General features: G+C 38.0%; 1 protein-coding gene and 1 pseudogene across 5 annotated transcripts in view; both read right to left on the reverse strand.

The window, feature by feature from the left end:
- TMEM131 (transmembrane protein 131) overlaps positions 1 to 22,169 on the reverse strand; it is a 237,339-nt gene that overhangs the window by 108,737 nt on the left and 106,433 nt on the right. For all 5 annotated transcript variants that reach the window (XM_074403805.1, XM_074403800.1, XM_039478717.2 and 2 more), the window contains one exon: positions 11,166 to 11,234. In XM_074403805.1, the coding sequence (XP_074259906.1) occupies positions 11,166 to 11,234 (69 nt within the window). The remainder of the gene's footprint in view (positions 1 to 11,165; positions 11,235 to 22,169) is intronic.
- On the reverse strand, positions 995 to 11,159 carry LOC141585323 (NADH dehydrogenase [ubiquinone] 1 beta subcomplex subunit 4-like; annotated as a pseudogene).

Consider the following 22,169-nt stretch of genomic DNA (forward strand, 5'->3'; position numbering starts at 1 on the left):
CTGTTGTTCCCAGGTGCCAGTTGCATCTCTGACTTTTCTGCAGATACATTATGGTCTTCAGTATTCCTTTCAATGTGTTCTCATTTTTGCCTCAATTAGTTTCAGATTTCTATCACTTACAAATGAACAACTACAGCCTTGACCAAAACAGAGGGAGACTAAAAGCACTTGGTAATTACTATTAATTTTCTTACAATGTCAATAATGGTACTGTAGTTATGCAGAATGTCCTTATACAGCTGACCTTTGAACAATATGGGTTTGAACTGTGAGGGTCTACACAGATTTTCTTCCACCTCTGCCACCTGTGACACTAAGACCAACATCTCCTTCTCAGCCTATTCAATGTGAAGATGAGGTGAAGACCTTTATGATGACCCACTTTCACTTAATGAATGGGAATTTCCGTATGGTTTTCTTAACATTTTTTTCCTTATTGTAAAAATACATATGTATAATACCTATAACATACAAGATATGTGTTAACTGTTTACGTTATCAGTAAGGCTTCTGGTCAAAAGTAGGCTATTAGTAGTTAAGTTTTTGGAGAGTCAAAAGTTTTATGTGAATTTTCAGCTACACAGTGGCAGGGAGTCCATGCCCCTAGCGCACCATGTTGTTAAAGGATCAACTGTATGGCAATGTGTGCTAAAGAATTAGGAATGAGGCTGGGTGCAGTGGCTTACCCCTGTAATCCCATCAGTTTGGGAGGCTGAGGCGGAAGGATCATGAGGTCAGGAGTTCGAGACCAGCCTGGCCAATATGGTGAAACCCTGTCTCTACTAAACATAAAAAATTAGCTGGGTGTGGTGGCAGATGCCTATAATCCCAGCTACTCGGGAGGCTGAGGCAGAATTGCTTGAACCCGGGACATGAAGGTTGCAGTGAGCCGAGATCGCACCACTGTGCTCAAGCCTTGGCAACAGAACGAGACTTTGTCTCAAAAAAAAAAAAAAAAAAAAAAAAAAAAAAAAAAAAGGAATGAAAGGTCATGAGGTCCGCTGCTTTCAAATGATTCAAAAATAAAAATAAAAATATGCAAAAATGGTAACAACCCCCTGAGCTTATGTTAAGAATAGAGACATTATTTGTTCTTTCTACTTTGCTGTATGAAAACTTCCATAAAAAATTATCTAGAGGGGAAACGCTCAAGGTATGAATAACACATCCAGCTCTTAGGAAGATCAGTGATTTCAAGAAATGACATGTAGTTCTCCACAGATGTGGAGGATATATAAGGAAGGTAAAAGGCAGGTTTCATAATAGGAAATTTAGCATTTATCCTGAAGGCAAACAGGAAACCATTAAAGGAATTTTTGGGGAGGGGGAGTGGGGAAAATAACATGATCAGATTTTGATGTGAAAAAGATTTCCCTGTTGACAGCACCAATCCTGAAGTAGAAAGTGGCAGTCATATTTAACAGTCCAGATGAGAAATGATGCGAACCTGAGTTAAGAGGAGAGAGATGAATAGTGAGGATTAGAGAAGAACAGACATGAAAAATTCATTTCCTTCCTGGGATGAATTTGACAGGGAAGGGGATGGAGTCCCGTGAAGGAGAGGGAAGAATCCAGGAAGTCTGAAGATTCTGGCTTTGGTGACTGTGGTACCATTCACGGACTATAGATACAGAAGAGCAAGACATGGTGAGTTTAGGGTGGTGTTGGAGACACATGGTGAGTAAGAGGGGATGACAGCGATTGGGAGATTATAGGCATATGTCAAAGGCATGGAAGAGACTACCCAGGAAGAAAGCGCAGAGTTGGCTGAAATAAGGTGAAGAAAGAGCCGGGCGCGGTGGCTCACGCCTGTAATCCCAGCACTTTGGGAGGCCGAGGCGGGTGGATCACAAGGTCGAGAGATAGAGACCAACCTGGTCAACATGGTGAAACCCCGTCTCTACTTAAAATACAAAAAATTAGCTGGGCATGGTGGCGTGTGCCTGTGATCCCGGCTACTCAGGAGGCTGAGGCACCAGAATTGCCTGAACCCAGGAGGCGGAGGTTGCGGTGAGCCGAGATCGCGCCATTGCACTCCAGCCTGGGTAACAAGAGCGAAACTCTGTCTCAAAAAAAAAAAAAAAGAAAAAGAAAAAAAAAGAAATACAGCTGCAATTTGGGGATAAGCAGAGGAACATAAACTCTTGAAAGAGAATTGTAAAAATAGCCTCAGGCACAGGAGGAAAACATAGATAGTGGTTCACAAAGGTACCGGCAGGGAAAGATCTGAGAGGGAGGAAGAGGTCAGCAGTGCCATGCACTCTCCAACAGATCAAAGTATCACCAAACAAAAAGACCTAAAGTAGGGCAGTTCCAGGGTTGATTAATTTAGCAGTTCAATAACATTATGAAGGATGCAGGTTCTTTCCATCTTTCCACTCTGTTAGACAAACTGCCTGTCTTTGGTAACTGCGTAGTACCAGTCCTCAGGCTAGAAGCCCTCAGTGGTTGCAAGAAGATTGCCACATTACCCTAGGCACTGCATGCTGACAATATCTGGCATAGAAGATGGGCGTTACTTTCTAGTGACTTTTTTTTTTTTTTTTTTTTTTTGAGACAGGGTCTGGCCCTGTTGCCCAGGCTGGAGTGTAGTGGTATGATCTCAGCTCACTGCAACCTCTGCCTCCTGGGCTCAAGCGATCCTTCCACCTTAGCCTTCTGAATAGCTAGGACTACAGGCATATAGCACTATGCCCAGCTTTTATTTGAACATTTTTTTGAGACAGAGTTTTGCTCTTGTTATCCAGGCTGCAGTGCAATGGCTCGATCTTGGCTCACTGCAACCTCCGCCTCCCAGGTTCAAGCAATTCTCCTCTCTCAGCCTCCCGAGTAGGTGGAATTACAGGCATGCGCCACCATTCCCAGCTAATTTTGTATTTTTCAGTAAGAGACGGGGTTTTTCCATGTTGGTGGGGCTGGTTTTGAACTCCTGATCTCAGGTGATCTGCCCGCCTCGGGTAGGATTACAGGCATGAGCCACTGTGCCTGGCCAACTCTTTTTAGAATAAAAAAACAAACCTTCCCCCAAAACACCTCAGTTGACCTGCCCTCAAATTACTGGGTAAAACTGGATCACATTCACCCCTAAACAGATGACAAGCAAGAAGAACGGAATTACTACAACTGACTTGATTAATCAAGATTTATCCCTGAGCTCGGGACAGGGTGCTAGGCCTAAAGGCTGAATAATTGAAAAAAACAAAACAACAACAACAACAAAAAACGGGGTGGGGCTAGATGTTGAAAAGGTACCTAACAGGTATTAAGAGGACCATTCTGTGTTATGGAATTCTAACCTTTTTTCACTTAATAACATTCATGTTAAAAAATAACAATATTTTTTCCTGCATTAACTACATTTATTTTTGCCTCCCCAAAAATAAATGTAGTTAATGCAGGAAAAAAATCTGAATCAAGTTTTATGCTTCTGAGAGTGAAAAAAAAACATACAATAACTTTAAAAGAGGATATGTTCTAAAATATCTCTGATTTCTTTTAGTAGTCATTTTCTGAAGACGCTGATAATTTACTTTCTGCAGTGAAAATGTACAAATTTCATTTTCTTTGTCCCAAGACTACTTTCAAGTTTCATAAAAATAACCTTAACTTAAAATTGCTAAGCAAATTCTTTCAACCATATCTCTTCTCATTTTCTTGAGTCAGAAGTTCTAAATTTAGGAACCTCATTGTTTATATCTATGGGATAGCTTTGTGATATCAACTTGGCTGGGCTGAAGTACAGTCCCCAGATTTTCCTTTCTAGTGTGTTTCTGGTTAGGGTGAGTTATAAGCAATATTCTCTCCTTAGAGCCGGAAGAGAAAAGGGAGACAGCAGCTATTTTGTAGCCGAACATACCTTTTCCCAGTTATTCAAACACTAACCTAAATGTTGCTGGGAGAGATTTTGCAAACGTAACTAAAGACCCTAATCAGTTAATTTTAAGTTAATAAAAAAGGAGATTATTCTTGGTGAGCCTGTCTTAGTCATTGAGAAGCCCTTTCAAAGAAAGCTTAGGCCCTCTCTGAGCCAAGAGGCTTCAAACAGCAGCTAGACCTGCAATTTTTCTCCTTTCCTTAGGATCTTCCCAGGATACCTATCTGTGGACAAGAAGCTTCAGTCTGTGCCCTTGAGGTTCCATCCCACTATCTTCCCTTTCTGACTGCCTGCCCCTGTGGGCTTTGAGCTTGCTTAACTAGCTCTATAAACTGTATAAGCCAATTTCTTATTATATATCCATGCTGTGTATATATACATACACATTCAATTAAAATCTGACCAGTTCTGCTTCTCTGATTGAACACATGTTGGTTCACACTTGCCTGCAACCGGTACTTCTACAGACCCACTTCTACACTTGTGAGATGTGACAAACTCCACTCAGTGTTTTCTGACTCAATGCAGAAAAATTTTAAATAATAAAAAAATATTTATAAAGTTTTAAATAGAATGGTGGCTCAGTCCTTTTGGGCTGCTATAGCAGAAGATCAGAATGGGTGGACTATAAATGACAAATTATTTTCACAGATCTGGAGGCTGGGAAATCTGAGATCGGGGTGTCAGCATGGCTGGGTTCTGGTGTGGGGCCCTCTTTCTGGGTCACAGGTGACATCTTCTAGCTGGGTCCTCACACGGTAGAAGGGTGACAGTAGCTCTATGGGGCCTCTCTTATAAAGCCACTAATCCCATTTGTGAAAGTTCTGCACTCCTGACCTAAACACCTCCTAAGGCTCCACCTCTGAACACCATCATATCAGAGGTTAGGTTTCAACATATGAATTTTGGGAGGACAAAAACAATCAGACTAGCAAAGATTTTTTTTGTTTGTTTGTTTCCACTATTTTGGAGCAGCATGTAAATTTGCTGCTTTGGGGAACAGACTTCTATAACTATACTCCTTTTCTGTGCTTCAAATAAATTTTCTTTGCTGTGTCACTTGACCCTTGCTTGCACTGGAGTTCATCTTTCCACTCACACTTTTTCCACAAATCTTCCACAATTTCTCTCAGCTAATGAGATTTCAGGTTCTCTACGACCAGCAACAGACTCTAGGAGAAATCCCATTTATTTCCTCACTAGTCATAGACTGATTCTTTTATAAGTTGCTCCTTGTTCATGACACCAAACTGTTCTCTAGACTAAAGGTTAACCCAAACTAGGAACTTTAATACTTATTCTGTATATCCTTTCATTTGGACTCTCCTGAAAAAACAGTCATGGTTGTGTTTAAATCATTAGTTTCAGCACTGATCACAAAAATAAGTTTAAAACAATTAAAAACAATAAGTGAATTTAACAAGTATACCCATAAATTTTGATGTTCTTTAATAATATAAAATAATGTTAAGAGAAAATTTAATGGAATTTTTTAAAGCATGTACAATATATTAAGTTTAAAAAGCAGGTTATAAAAATGGTATGTTGAGATAATATGGTTACATTTTTGTAACTCCACAAATAAATACAGGTATGAAGAAAAAGAACTTGAAGGATAAAAATTCAAACTTAATATTTCTAGGTGGGCAGATTATTGGTGAGTTTTTACTTTCTTCTCCTGGTATCCTCTTTTTAAAAAAATTTATTTTAACTGAGATATAAATGTACACAGTTATGGGATATCATATCAGGGCAACTTTACTGAATTTATCCATTCTAAGAGTTTTTTGGTAGAGTCTTTGTTTTCCTAATATAAGATCATGTTGTCTGCAAATAGGGACAACTTGACTTCTTCCTTTCCAGTCTGAATGCCTTTTACTTCTTTCTGCTGCCTAACTGCTCTGGTTAAGGACTTCCAGTACTGTGTTGAATAACGGTGGCAAAGTAGGCATTCTTGTCTTTTTCCATTTGGTATATTAGCTGTGGTTTTGTCATATATTATCTTTATTATGTTGAGGTACTTTCCTTTTATACCTAATTTATCGAGAACTTTTATCATAAAGGGTTGAATTTTATTAAATGCTTTTTCTCCATCCATTGAGATGATCATATGATTTTTGCCCTTCATTCTACTGATGTGATCTGTGATGTTTACTGATTTGCACATGTTGAACCATTCTTGCATTCCTGAGATAAATCCCACTTGACCATGGTGTATTATTGCTTGGATTTTTGGATTCAGTTTGCTAGTGTTGTTGGATTCAGTTTGCCAGTGTCTTGTTAGGGTTTTCTGTGGCCATGTTCATCAAGAATACTGGCCTGTAGTTTGTTTTTGTTGTGTCTTTGTCTGCTTTTGGTATCAGGGTTATGCTGGTCCCACAGAATGAATTGGGAAGAATTCTCTCCAAGTTTTTGGAATAGTTTGAGAAGAATTGGTATTGGTATTGAGAATTATTGGACCAGTGGTGAGGCCATCTGGTCCTGGGCTTTCTTTATTAGGAGATTTTTTTTTTTTTTTTAACTGCTGATTCAATTTGCTACCTTTTGGTCTTTTCAGATTTTCTGTTTCTTTTTGATTCAGTCTCGTTAGGTTGTATGTGTTGAGAAGTTTACGCATTTCCTCTAAGTTTTAAAATTTATTGGCATATAGTTGTTCACAGTAGTCTCTAATGATCCTTTATGTCATTTCCCTTTTCGTTTCGAGTTTTACTTATTTGAGTCTTCTCTCTTACTTGCTTAGTCTAATGGTTTGTCAATTTTCTTTTTTTTTTGAGATGAAGTTTTGTTCTTGTTGCCCAGGCTGGAGTGCAATGGCGTGATCTCAGCTTACTGCAACCTCTGCTTGCCTCCTGGGTTCAAGTGATTCTCCCGCCTCAGCCTCTTGAGTAGCTGGGGTTACAGGCACACACCACACCTGGCTAATTTTGTATTTTTAGTAGAGACGGGTTTCTCTATGTTGGTCAGGCTGGTCTTGAACTCCCAACCTCAAGTGATCCACCCACCTCAGCCTCCCAAAGTGCTGGGATAACAGGCATGAGCCACCGTACCCAGCCGGTTTGTCAATTTTATCGTTTCAAAAAACCAACCTTTTGTTGAACTTTGTATTTTTTTAATTTTTAATTTTTGTGGGTACGTAGGTGTATACATTTTGGGTTACATGAGATTTTGGTAAAGGCATGTAATGTGTAATAAGGACATTAGGGTAAATGGGTGCAACCATCACCTCAAGCATTTATCCTCTGTGTTACAAACAATCCAATTATACTCTTTTGACCACCATGGCATGTATGTACCTATGCAACAATCCTGCAGGATGCAGGACGTGCACATGTATCCCAGAGCCTAAATACAATAATAATAATAAAAAAGAAATGTATATTACTTTTTTTTTTTAACTGTAGTCACCCTGTTGTGCTAGCAAATACTAGATCTTATTCACTATATTATTTTGATACCCATTAACCATTCCCACTTCCTCCCCAGCGCCACCCCCCCGCCCTGCCCGGACCCTTTTTGTAGGTATTTTTAGTCTCAACTTCATTTCTTTTCATTTTGAATTTTATTATTTATTTCCTTCCACTAATTTTGGGGTTTTGGTTTGTTCTTGCTTTTCTAGTTCTTTAAGATACATCACTAGGTTATTTGAAATCTTTCTCTTTTTTTAATGTAGGATTTATTGTTACATAAATTTGCCTGTTACTATTGCTTTTGCTGTGCCCCATAGGATTAGGCATATTGTATTTCTATTTTGATTTGTCTCAAGAAATATTTTAATTTACCATTTAATTTTTTCCTTCACCCACTGGCCATCTAAGAACATGTTGTTTGATTTTCAGGTGTTTGTAGTTTTGAATGTTCCTCTTGTTATTCATTTCCAGTTTTAAATTCCATTGTGGTCAGATAAGATAGTTTTTTTTTTTTTTTTTAAATGATTAATAGGTGATTTATTTGAGGTAATACATGTAGTCACCATTGCCAGACTTAAGATGAGAGACTAAATGTTCAATCCAATTTTCCTTCCTGGATAAGTTTTTCTTTCTTATCCCTGTCAGTTTTGAGAATATAATACCACAAGATGAGGGGCCCAAATCCAAACACAGCTCCAATGAGTGAGTTTTTAGGAGTGGCTCTGCAATTAGGATGGATGTTTGCTCTTGCATAGGCCCAACGAACCAAGGCAGGATTTACGACAAGTCCTCGGCGGTTGGGGTCGTTGTACTGAAGCAGGTACTCTCATTTCAGCTGGGCTCTAATGGCCAACCGCTCGACTTGCGCCTGCCGAGTTTCCCGAGATATGTCATATTCAGCTGGGTCGAGGGTCTGGGGCAGAGTGGCCAGGTGCGACGGTTTATACTTTGGAAACGACATATTGGTGACCCCAAGATAGCTGATAAAATTAATTTTTTTTTGAGATTTGTTTTGTGTCCTAACATATGATCAATCCTGAAGAATGCTTCATGTGTTGCTTTTTACAGCTTTTGACTTGATGTCTCTTTGGTCTGATATAAGTACAGCTACTCTGGCTGGCTTTTGCTTTCCATTTGCATGAAGTATCTTTTTCTATCCCTTTGCTATCAGTCTGTGTGTCTTTACAGGTGAGGTGAGTTTCTTGTATGCAGTATATAGTTGGGTGCATTAACCTTTCGGCCAGTCTGTATCTTTTAAATGGGGGAACTGAATCTATTTACATTCAAGGTTATTGATAGGTGAATACTTGCTTCTGTCATATGGTTTCCTGGATGTTTTATCTTTTGTTCTGTAATTCCTTTCTTATGGTTTGTGCTTGGGTGGTTTTCCACATTCATATGTTTTGATTCCTTTCTTTTCTTTGTGTTTGGGCTCTATCAGTGAATTTAATAGTTTCACATGTTTTCATGACAGTGGTTATTATTTTTTCATTTCCAGATATAAGACTCCCTTGAGCATTTTCTTATAAGGCCAGTCTAGCAGTGATGAATTCCCTTTATTTCTGCTTGTGTGTGAAAGATTTTACTTCTTTTTCATTTCTAAAATGTAGCTTTGCAGGGTATAGTATTCTTGGCTCATGGGTCCCCCGCCTGTGCTTTAAGTATTTTGAATATATCATCCCATTCTTTCCCAACCTGTAAATTTTCTGCTGAGAAATCTGCTGTTAGTCTAATGGGAATTCCCTTATATGTAACTTCATACTTTTCTCTTGTTGCTTTTAGAATGACTTTCCTTTACCATCTGATAACTTAGCTATAATGTGCCTCAGACATAACCTGTTTGGGTTGACTCTAATTGGAATTCTTTCTGTTTACTGGATGTGAATGTCCATCTCAAATTTCAAGACTTCACTACTATTTTATTATGTTTTCTACATCATTCTCCTTTCTCTTCTCCTTCTGGAATGACCATAATGTGTCTGTTCACTTCATGGTATACAATACATCCTGTAGGCTTTCTTCACCTTTTTTTCTTTTTTGTCTCCCTGTGTTATTTCAAAAGATCCTTCTTCAAGTTCAGAAATTCTTTCTTCTGCTTCGTTTAGTCTGTCAAGCTCTTGACTGTATTTTTTATTTAACTTATTGATTTCTTCAGCTCTGGGATTTCTGTTTGGCTCTTTTTTATGTTACCTATCTCTTTGTTGAATTTCTTATTCAAATCATGAATTGTTTTCCTGATTTTGCTGATATGTGTTTTCTTGTATCTCACTGAGATTCCTTAAGATTATTTTGAATTCTTTCTCTGGGATTTAGTATATTTTCTTATGATTGGGGTCTGTTACTGGAGAATTGGTCTGTTACTGGAGGCATCATGTTACCTTGCTTTTTTATGTTTGATGTGTCCCCATGTTGATTTCTATACATCTGGTTGAAAAGTCCTTTCTTCCAATTTTATGGACTACATGTCACAGGGAAAGGCTTATTTGTATAAACCAGTCTTGGAGTGTCAGTTTGGTAGGGTGCATTAGCTTTGATGCATCTGTGTCTAGGTGGGCACTGTAGTGTAGTCTCTCTGTACTTTCCTCAGTTGTCAGTCACACTTGACGCCTGCAAGTATCTCAGTAGCCTAGGCTGGGAGAGTCTGTGGTAGCGGTGGTGCAGCTTTGTTGAGCGTGGGATCACAAGGGTGTTTCTCAGGTCAGGGATGTGGACATCCACATAGTGGGTTAGGCAGCTTGGAATCTCGCCAACTTAGGGTCTGGCTCTAAACTACAGGGCTGTACTCGTGTCAGGAGCACGAGCACATGTTTAGTCGGATGGCTTGGGGGTGTGCCTGCCAAGAGTAGCCCAAAGGGCTTTCTCAGGCCTAGGATACAGGTGCCTAGCTGCTCAGCTGAACTGGGGGTATGTTTGCCAGGCATGGACCGCAGGGCTGTTTTTGAGGATTGGGATGTAGTCTCAAGGCTTCTCTGCTGGCTTAGGTGTCTGTTGGCTTGGGGTGGCCCATGGGGGTGTTTCTCATGGTGAGGGTGCAGGCACATGGGTGTTTAGCTGGCCTTGAAGTATGGCTGCCATGGGCAGCCTATGCAGCTGCTTCTCAGGTCCAGGATGTAAGCATAAGGCTGCCTGGCTGGCCTGTGGAGATGTTTGCTAGAGGTAACCCATAGGGCTATTTCTTAGGCCTGGGACATAGGCACAGAGCTGCTCAGTTGGTCTGGAGTTGTGTATTCTGGGGGTTGCCCACAGAGCTATTCTTCAGGCCCTGATTTCAGGTGCAGGGCCATTGGGTAGGCCAAGGAAGTATCTTAGGGGTACACTGTGGGGCTCTTTCTTAGGTGCTGAGCACGGGTTATGTAGCTGCTCTGCTGGCCCTTAGGTGTATGAGCTACTTAAAGTCTTGGAGTTCTCTCCTGCTTGGGAGAGGGTGTGCAGTGGTTTGCCTAGCTCATCAAGGCAGAGTTCTGTGATGGAACCATGTCGATCTGCACATTTGCTTTTACCTGCCATTATGGGTAGGTGATAATACTATTTGGTCATGTAGCATGTATTTTATTCACAAGAAAATTTTTAAATAATAAAAATAAAAATGAAGTGCTAATCGAAATACCTAACCTATAAGTTCTTTGGTGCTTCCAAAGATTCTCTGAGCCAGAGACTAAACATGCAAATATTTTTCAAGCTTTAAAAGTTAATATTGCATGTTAGACTCCTAACAGATACTTGCTTCCCATTTTCAAACTGCATTCAATATCATTTGTTTTCCTGATGACTAGAACATGTAACTTTCTCATATAGATAGAACATAGGCAAAAGACAAGACAAATGCATGAAAAATACATATAATAGTTTAATCGGAAAGTACAGTCCAAAAATTTTAAACTTACTGTTCATGGAAATCCAGCATTGGTGGCTCAAATCGTATGGGTCTGCAATTCCCCCGGTAGAGAGATATACTGTAAATAAAAAGAAAACAACATAAGAAGCAGTTCTTCAAAATATGTTTCCCCAAACTCTATTTTGACACTTAACTTTTGTCATAACAAAGCATTTTTTGGTAAAAATAGGGTCTAATGATCTATTAGAAATGTACATTATTTTTTAAATTAGTGAAAACCAATGAAGATTGCATTTTAGAAAATAAAAAAGTGGGAGTATTTTTCTTATTCAAAGGTATGTGAAAACAAAATACTCAGGCAGACTACTGAAATTTATTTGGTTGATATAATTGGTAACAATATACTTTAATAGGGTCACTTGGATTTTCAGATACAGGTATGATGAGTAACAAAGAGTTAATACAGCTACATACATTTAGCAGACAATGTAGGAAGACAAAAATCACAATCACATTGTAACTAGAGTGGCAAAGGACTAAACAAAATTGAATTTAGGATAGAAATTTCCAAGAACTGAAATACCTATTTCATCTGAGAATTTGGAATACACTGATCTCTGATGTCCTGGCCTAAATATCTGAGTAGCATCTTCTAACTAACCCACCTGATACCAGAAATTCTCAATAAAACAGATTTCTAAATAGCAAACCTCAGACATCATCGGGGCCTAACACCGATATAAAACATACATGACTTTTGGTGGGGTGTGGGGGTGGTGGTGGCTCACATACATAAAGTGTTTACATACTGCGAAAGTCAGAAATTCAGTTAGCCATTAAGTTCCAAAATAGTTTAATGTTTTTATTCTAAGAAATGATGTCAGAGCAAAACCCATTTTGTAAGACTACTTTATTTCCATCATCACTGAACTTCACAGTAATATAAGCTTCTAAATGATACAGTAATTTCATTCAGGATTCAGGAGACAGAGGAAATATCTAGGAGTTTGGAGATATAGGAAATAATTAGAAATAGACAAAGACATTTACAATATGGAGGAAATTTGGCTTCAATTCTACAAAGATTAAATAATCTGAGTAGTAGAATAATTTAGCTGAAGGCAATAAAATCCAAAAATGTTTTTGGCTTTATCAATTTAGAATATTCTTTTGTGTTGCTTGAGAACCCCTCTGCATATGAACAGGAAAGATGACAAACAAAAAAAAGCAAGCAAGCACCAAATGTAAGATTATATTTTACTAAAGCACAAAACTGCAGACGCTGGGACATGAAGGCACAATTCCTTGCAACACAGTGTCAGCATCTATTCCTTCTTATTTTCTGCCCTTCTTAGATGTGATAGAACAATAATACTCTTTGGCTCCTTTAAAACAAGTGATGCTCTTCAGCTCATCAGTTTAAGTAGTACAAAACTCAAATGTACATAAAATCTCAAATCAAGGAAAAATAAAGTATAAGGCATAACTGTGTAAGTCATTAATTTCTATATGTATACACACAGACTATATTAGATGTTGGAGAAAAAGGAGATTAAAATACAGTGTTTTTCTCTCACAGAACCAAGAGGCTGTTCTGCAAATTGCAAATGGAAATGTCTCAAGTGGCCAAGTGGGGTAAAAAAGCATATACCACCCTATCCATTTAATACACATGTATGAACGTATACTATGTACCAGATACTGTCTATTGCCTGGGGCTACATTGGGGAACAAAGCAAAGTGCCTGCTCTCATGGCACTAACATCCTTATCCTAGTCGGGGGAACAAACATTGAATATATTAGGTGAAGATATGTGTATTAAAAAAAATCGAACCTACTGGGGCTGTGAAGAAAACAGAACAGAAAAAGCCTCTCTGAGGAGGGACACTAGTGCCAAGACCTGAACGACAGAGATCTAGGGGAATAAAGTAGGAACGTATTTGGTGAGTTGAACAAGGAGGGTGAAGTGACCACCGTGCAATGAGGGAGGATTAGGAGCTAAGAGCTGAGCTCAGAGGTATAAGAGCCAGATCTCCTTGTAGAAGTATGGATTATTCTAAGTGTAACAAACTACAGTGTTTTTGAGCAAGGAGTGTTGAGGAACATTCAGTTTACCCTGCCCCCATGGCTCCCTTGTGGAGCATCCTTTCAGTTTGTAATTAGTGGTAGGCAGGTAACAGCTGCCTACTTGATGTATTTTTAAGTTATTTAGTACACCTGTGTATTAATGAGAATCACCTGTCAAAGAGCAAATAAATATGTGAACAAAAGTCTGCTCGGGGCATTCAGTCTGGAGAGTTGTCAGCCCCGCAGGCTGCGGGTCCCCAGGACAGATCCATTCTGACTATCTGGGTGTCTGTCTCTCAAATACCTTCAGCGCCACTGGGGCGGGAGTCTCCCTACTGAGCTGGTTCTCAGAAAGGAGTAGCATGATGTGACACATGTTAAAAGGTTAATTCTGGCTACTTTGTGAAGAACCAAGGAAGTTCCTGTAAGAGCCCAACAGTGGGAAGCAGGGGAGTCTTAGAGTGCTTTAGGCAACTGGTGATGGCAGCTACAATCTACGGCGGCTGCCAGGGAGAGTAGTGAGTAGTGGCTTTTTCTTGGATAGATTTGGAAACTTGAGAAAACAGGTTGTGCTGATAGATTGATTTCCGAAAAAGCAAGAGTAATTTATTCTAAGATTTTCATTAGATACACAGTCATGACATGGAAGAAGTGGGTTGGAAGTGGGAAGAGACAGATTTTCAAGAGTATTGTTGTAGACATTTAAATTTCAGATGTCTTATCTAGATGGAGATGTCATAAAGCAGCCATACATGGCTATTGCTTATATTAAAAAGTTACTGATTTTCATATACTGATCTTATACCTCGTCACCTTGAGTTTAATTCTAATAGTTTGTCTAGAGTCTACTAAGTTTTCCACTGTTGCTATATGTGCTGCCAAAATGAACACTATCTTGGATGATCACTGTAGACAAATCATCTGCAAGTAACAATGTGATTCTTCCTTTCAAATCCTTAGGTAAGTTTTACTTTTTATGTCTCGTGCTGGGGCGAAGACCTCCTGTAAAATGCTTCAAAGACATCCAGCAACCTTTACTGTGATATTTACAAAATGCTCACAGAATATTAGCTAGAGGACACAGTATATAAAATATGATTCTCTCATAAATAAAAACGTATTTTCAAAACAATAGCAGATCTATATCTAAGGAACAGTTTAATATCTGAACAGGTACAACACAAGCTGACACAGGTACAATCCTATGTTAACTAAACCAAAAATCCAGTAACATAGGTGTCATGTCTCCACAGCTGATTCAAATGGTTGCTACCCATGTTTATTCAGAAAGTGCATGGCACTGTTTAGTGCTTTGTTAACAGAAAGCAAATGTCTGCAAATATGTAATGTTGAAAAACAAACTGGGGATGATGCAATAAAAAGAATAGTGCCCTTTGCTAATGTCATTGTCGTTTTCCCCCCGATTTTAAAAATTATTATTGTTACTATTTTTGAGAGGTAAGGGTCTCACTGTGTTGCCCAAGCTGGCCGTCCTGTGTTTGAGCCTCTGGAGTAGCTGGCACTACAGGTGCAGCACGCCAGTGTGCCAGGCTCACCCTTTGACAATTTCAAAGCAACAAAATCTGAGACATTATGATAGTACATTGCATGATTTTACACTTTCTGCAATGATTATATATGTTCTGAAGTCTCAATATAATAGGTTGTATAAATTTTCAATAAAATACTAATTATTTATTTGGAGATAAATGAAGACTTTTCCGATTTCAAGCTAGGAAACAACTGAAGAGACACAAGAAATCTTGTGGGAAATGGTCGATACTGCTTGTTGAACTGTCAGGTCAAAGTTGAGCAGGAAACCCACGAATCAAACATATGGGCTTTCTTGGATTTCTGGGAGTTTAAAATGTCTTCCTAGGGTCAACTACTACCTAACCAACAGATACTCTTTGATCCAGCATTTTAAAGACAATTGTTTGTGATCTAGCTGCATCATAAACACCTACAATGCTTGCAGAAATGCAGCCTCTAGGGCCCCACATTGCATCATAAACACCTATAATGCTTGCAGAAATGCAGCTTCTAGGGTCCCACCTCCAGAATGTAATTCCTTGTAAGCAGAATAGAGCTGTATTTTTAAGCACCCTCTCGCATTTAGGAGCCACTGCCTGGCATCTTGAGCCACAAATAAGAGATGGCGAGGGAAGTGCCTTAACTAGTAAAACTATCAAAGTCACCAGCAGTTTAAAGTGATTTCAAATATTTTTATTAAAGTCAGCTAAGCAGTGATTTAAAAGAAATGAAAAGGATTTCTCCTATATAATATATATTCTCCCATAAACACATTTTTGTTTTAATTTGCATTTCCCTAATGATGAATAATGCTGACCATCTTTCCACTTTCTCAGTGTACAATTAGGTATCTTCTTTTGTAAATGTCTGTGGAAAGTTTTTTAATTGGGATGTTTGTCTTACTATTCAGTTGTAAGAGTTCTCTGTTATGTGCTGCAAATATTTTTACCTTGGTCCTGACTTACCCTTTCCTTTTATAAATGTTGTCTTTTGAACAGCAGAAGTTTTTAATTCTGATGAGGTAGAAATGATGATCTTTTTTTTTTTTTTTTGAGACAAGGTCTCACTCTGTTGCCCAGGCTGGAGTGCAGTTAGTGGTGCAATCATGGGTCACTGCGGCCTTGACCTCCTGGGCTCAAGCCACCCTCTCGCCTCATCCTCCCAAGTAGCTGAGACTACAGGCACACACCACCACAACTAGCTAATTTTAAAAAATCAATATTTTTGTAGATACAGGGTCTCACTATGTTCTCCAGGTTAGTTTCAAACTCCTAGCCTCAAGTGATCCTCTCACCTCAGCTTCCCAAAGTGTTAGGATTATGGGCATAAGCCCCTGTGCCCGGCCTCATTTTTTCTTTTTTGGTATGTGTTTTTGGTGTCTTAAAACTCTGTCCAGGTTCCAAATATTTCTATGAAAAGACTGGTTTTATTCTAAAAGTTTTACACCTTTAACTTTTACATATGAGCCTATTTCTTATTGACCATTTTAAGTGAAATTTGGCGACAGTGTGAGTTAAAGATTAAAGTTCACTTTTTCTTTCTCTGTAAATATCCAGTAGGCCTAGTATCATTTGTTGAGAAAGACTACTCTTGTACCACTGAATTATTACAGTATCTTCACAATCTTCAAGTCTATGAACACAGAATCTTTCTCAATCTATCTAGGAGTTCTTTAATTACTCTATTATATTACGCTTCTCAGTGTACAGGTCTCAAATTTTTTTTTGTTAAAGTTATCCCAAAGTATGCAATGACTTATGCTATTGTAAATGACATTTTTCTACAACATTTCACTTTTGCACTTGTAAAAAAGAAATCAGTTACTTCTGATTATTGACTGTATCGCTTCTTGGTATATTCCTTAGGACTTTCTATGTGCATAATCACATGGTTTGTAGACAAAATCCTCTTCTTCTTTTCTAAACTAATGGCTCTTATTTCTGTTTCTTGCCTTAATGTAATGACTGCCATATCCAGTACAATGTTTAATATAAGTGATGAAAGTGGACATCTTTGCCACTTTCCCGATCTTAGAAAGAAACCATTCAGTCTTTTACCATTAATATCATGTTAACTGTTATTTCTCCATAGATGCTCTTTATCAGGTTAAAGACATTCTTTTTCTATTCCTAGTGTGCTGAACATTTAATCATGAACAGATGCTGAATGTTACCACAGGCTTTTTCTACATCTATTCAAATAATTACAAAGATTTTTAAAATTTTGTTAACAAGAAAAATTATATTGTGTTCAAATATTAATCTTGCATTCCTAGGATAAACTCCTTTTGGTCACAATGCATTATTCTTGTTAGATGTTTCTGGATTCGATTTGCTAATATTCTGTTGGAGATTTCTGAATATATGTTTGAAGAAATGCAGCCTTTAGCTTTCCTGTAATGCCTGCAATAATCACCTCTTAAAAATGTGTGAGGAAAGACATTCTACTCCTCTCTTTTCTAAAAGGATTTATGTAAGACTATTATTTTTTCACTAGGTGTCTGATCAAATTTACCAGTTAAGTCATATGACTCTGCCGTTTTCTTTGTGGAAAGGTTTAAAACTATGACTTCTATGTCTTTAACAGATATTTAAAAATTTATTTTCCAATTCTCTCTTGGTTAGTTTTAATAATTTGTATTTTTCAAGTATTTAACCACTTCATCTAAATTGCTGAATTTTTGAGAAGAGATTTCTCTTATTATTCTCTGAATGTTTATAAGATCTGCAGTGATATCCCCTACTTCATTACTGATTTTTTTGGTCTGTCTTACTTTCTTAACCAATCTAGCTAGATTCAAAGAATCAGTTTTTGTTTACATTTTGTTTACATTTACAACCTATCTAGATTCAAAGAATCAGTTTTTATTTACATTTTGTTTAAATCTCCACTTTCTATTTAATTGATTTCTAGCATACCCTTTATTTACTTCTACTTAAAGTTGATACTGTATGTCTAAATCTGGCAATGTAAATTTGCTAATTTTAAATTTTTTCTTCTATCTGATATAACCTTTTAAAGCTATAAATGTCCACCTAAGTACTGCTTTGGCTACATTCAAGAAAATTTGATATGTTGTTCTATGAACTGAATCCCCCCCACCCCACCCTCTACTTCCCAAATTCGTATGTTGAAACCCTACTCCCCACTATGACTATTATGTGGGAACAGGGTCTATAAGCAGGTAATTAAGGTTAAATGAGGTCTTAATGGTGGGGGCCCTGATACAATGGGATTAGTGTCCTTACAAAAAGGAACACCAGAAAGCCCTCATGCACACATGTACACAAAGTGAATTACACAGCAGAATGGCTGCCCCCTACAAGGTAGGAAAACAGGTCTCAGTGCAAACTGACTATGCTGGAACCCTGATTTCAGACTTCCAGACTCCAGACTGTGAGAAAATAAATGCCTGTTGTTTAAGCTACTCAGTCTATGGTATTTTGTTATGACAGCCTCCCAGCTCAAGCAGACTAAGATATGTTACACTTTTGTTTTCAAAGCACTTTCTAATATCATTTATGATTTCTTAACCCATGAGTATTGAAAAGCTTCTAGTTTAGTTTTTACTTATAAAATGTCTGGATTTTCATTGTTACTGATTTCTAATTTAATTTTGCTATAATCAGAGAATATAATCTACATTATCTGCTCTTGGTGGATGTAGTATTTAACAAATACCTATTAGGTCAAGTTACTTAATAGTATTCTTCAAATTTACAACCTTACTGATTTTCCATCTATTTTATCAGTTACTAACAGATGAATGTTGAAATCTTCAATAATCACTGTGGGTTTGTCACCTTAGTTTTATTCATTTTTTTTTTCTTCATGTATTTTAAAGCTCCAATATTAGAATTTGGGATTGTTTCATCTACTTGGAGGTCTGTCTCTTTCATAACTGTAAAATGTCCTTCTTTATCTCTCATAATATTCTCATCCTAAAGTCTACTTTGTCTGAGAGTAACATAATCAACCTAGCATTTTTAGCGTTTACTTGTTTTCCCTACATCTTTTTACATTTAACGTACTTGAATACTCATGAAGAAGTGCATTTCTTCAAAATTAAGATTACTGATGAACAGGGAGAAGATACTTGCAAAATAGGATGAACAGCTCCAAAACATAAAGAACTCTTGGCCAGGTGTGGTGGCTCACACCTGTAATCCCAGTACTTTGAGAAGCCAAGGTGGGTAGATCACCTAAGGTCGGGAGTCTGAGACCAGCCTGACCACATGGAGAAACCCTGTCTCTAATAAAAAGTACAAAATTAGCTGGGCGTGGTGGTGCATGCCTGTAATCCTACCTACTCGGGAGTCTGAGGCAGGAAAATCATTTGAACCCAGGAGGTGGAGGTTTTGGTGAGCTGATACCGTGCTACTGCACTCCAACCTGGGCAGCAAGAGTGAAACTCCGTCTCAAAAACAAACAAACAAACAAACAAACAAACAAACAACAAAAAAAAACTTTTGGCTGGGCGTGGTGGCTCATGCCTGTAATCTCAGACCTTTAGGAGGCCGAGGTGGGTGGATCACAAGGTCAGGAGATTGAGACCATCCTGGCCAACAAGGTAAAACCCTGTCTCTACTAAAATACCAAAAATTAGCCGGGCGTGGTGATGTGCACCTGTAGTCCCAGCTACTTGGGAGGCTGAGACAGGAGAACGTGGGAGGCGGAGACTGTGAGCCAAGACTGCGCCACTGTACTCCAGCCTGGCAAAAGAACAAGACTCTGTCTCAAAAAAAAAAAAAAAAAAAAAAAAAGAACAGCACTATAGAAAAATGGGTAGAACAAACAAGCACAGACAACATCAAAAGACAAATATAAGCATAGCTCTTAAATACCAGGAGATGGTTAACCTTACTCATAATTAGAGAAAGACAAACTAAAACTACATTGTGATAACATTTCTGACTTATCAGATCAGCAAAAGTTAAAAATATAACACATTCTATGGGAAAGAATGTGGGAAAACAGGCACTCTTCACTGATGAGGGAATGCAAGGTGGCACAGACCTTGAAGGAGAATCTGGCAATACTTAATGAAAGGATGGCAGCATTTACTTTTGACTCACCAACCCCACTTCCAGGAATTTATACTAAACATAGACTTTATATCCATCCACTTCCATATTTATTTGACAAGTAAAACTGTATATATTTATGATGTACAACATATTTTAAAATACGTACACTTTGTAGAATGGCTACATTGAGCTACTACATGCACTATCTCACAGTTACCACTTTTTATGGTAAGAACACAAAATGTACTCTCTTGGCAATTTTCAAGTATACAATACAGATGCTCCTTGACTTATGGTAAGGTTACGTCCCAATAAACCCATCATAAGTTGAAAATAATCACAAGTCAAAAATGCATTTAATTCACCAACTTGCTTTTAAGGTAGCCTAGTCTCCCTTAAATATGCTCAGAACACTTACATTAGCCTACAGTTGGGCAAAGTTATCTGGTAACATGGTACAGGGTAGAGTATCAGTTGTTTACTCTCTGGATTGGGTGGCTGACTGAAAGCTGCAAGAGAGTACTGTACAGCTAGCCCAGGAAAGATCAAAATTCAAAATCTGAAATACTGTTTCTACTGAACATATATTGCGCTTTGGCACCATCATTAAGTTAAAAAATGACTAAGTTGAACTTATACCTTCTAACCGAAATTTTTTTTTTCTTTTGACTAACATCTTTAAAATCTCCCTGGTTCCTACCCTCAATTTCAGTTAATCACCATTCTACTCTCTGCTTCTATATTCTCCACATAAGTGAGATCACGCAGTATTCATCTTTCTGTACTTGGCTTATCACATTTAACATAATGTTCTCCAAGTTCACCTATGTTGTCATTAATGAATGACAGGATTTCCTTATTTTTGGAGGCTTAACAATATTCAACTATATATGTGTGGAATACTATTAAGAATACACACATATACCACATTTTCATTATCCAGTGTCCACTGATGAACACTTAGGTTGATTTCTTCCTATCTTGGCTATTGTGAATAATGTTTAAATGAATATTAAGAATGCAGATATCTCTTTGACATAATTATTTCATTTCTCTTGAATATATATACCTAGTTATGAGATTGCTGGATCACATGGCAGTTACGTTTTTAACTTTTTTTTTCAAATTGTACTTTAGGTTCTGGGTTGTATGTGCAGATCATGCAGGACTGTTGCATAGGTACACACGTGACAAGGTGGTTTGCTGCCTTCATCCTGCCATCACCCACATCTGGTTTCCCCTCCTTATCCCTCCCCATCCTCCCCACCCCCCTGATGACCCGCCCTTAGCCCCCCCACCCCCGGAACCGCAGTATGTGATGCTTTCCTCCCTGTGTCCGTGTGTCCTAATTCAACACCCGCCTGAGTGATAACATGTGATGTCTGGTTTTCTGTTCTTGTGTTCTTGTTTGCTGAGAATTATGGTTTCCAGATTCAGTGATGTCCCTATGAAGGACACAAACTCATTTTTTATGGCTGTGTCATATTCCATGGTGTATATGTGCCACATTTTCTTTATCCATTCTATCATTGATGGACACTTGCGTTGGTTCCAGGTATTTGCTATTGTAAACAGTGCCATAATGAACATACGTGTGCATGTGTCTCTATAACAGAATGATTTATAATTCTTTGGGTATATACCCAATAATGGGATTGCTGGGTCAGATGGTATTTCTACATTAGGTCCTTGAGGAATCGCCACACTGTCTTCCACAATAGTTGCACTAATTTGTACTCCCAACGGTGTAAATTCTCCACATCCTCTCCAGCATCTGTTATCTCCAGATTTTTTAATGATCGCCATTCTAACTGGTGTGAGATGGTATCTCAATGTGGTTTTGATTTGCATTTCTCTAATGATCAGTGATGATGAGCATTTTTTCATGTTTTTTGGCCTCACAGATGTCTCCTTTTGTAAAGTGTCTGTTCATATCCTTTGCCCAGTTTTGAATGGGTTTTTTTTTTTCTTGTAAATCTGTTTCAGTTCTTTGTAGATTCTGGATATTAGCCCTTTGTCAGATGGGTAGATTGTAAAAAATCTTTTCCCATTCTGTTTTTAACGTTTTTTAAGGAGCTGCCACACTGTTTTCCATAATAGCTATACTAATTTACATTCCCACCAACAGTGAACCAGGGTTCCCTTTTCTACACATTCTTGGTCAATATTTGTTATCTTTTGTCTTTTTGACGACAGCCTTTCTAACAAGTGTGAGATGATACTGCATCTTTGTTTTCATTTGCATTCCCTTGATGACTGGCAATGCTGAGAATTTTTTCATGTAACTGTTCATCATTTCTAAACATATACTTTCAACAATACAAATTACACCTACACTTAACTTTTGATTGACCAATTCAAGTTGTAGGAATTTACCCTGAATATAACCTTCAAAAATATGAAAATACATACACAAGATGTTATT

Source organism: Saimiri boliviensis, chromosome 1 (genome assembly GCF_048565385.1).
Source record: "Saimiri boliviensis isolate mSaiBol1 chromosome 1, mSaiBol1.pri, whole genome shotgun sequence".
NCBI classification, from domain to species: Eukaryota; Metazoa; Chordata; class Mammalia; order Primates; family Cebidae; genus Saimiri; species Saimiri boliviensis.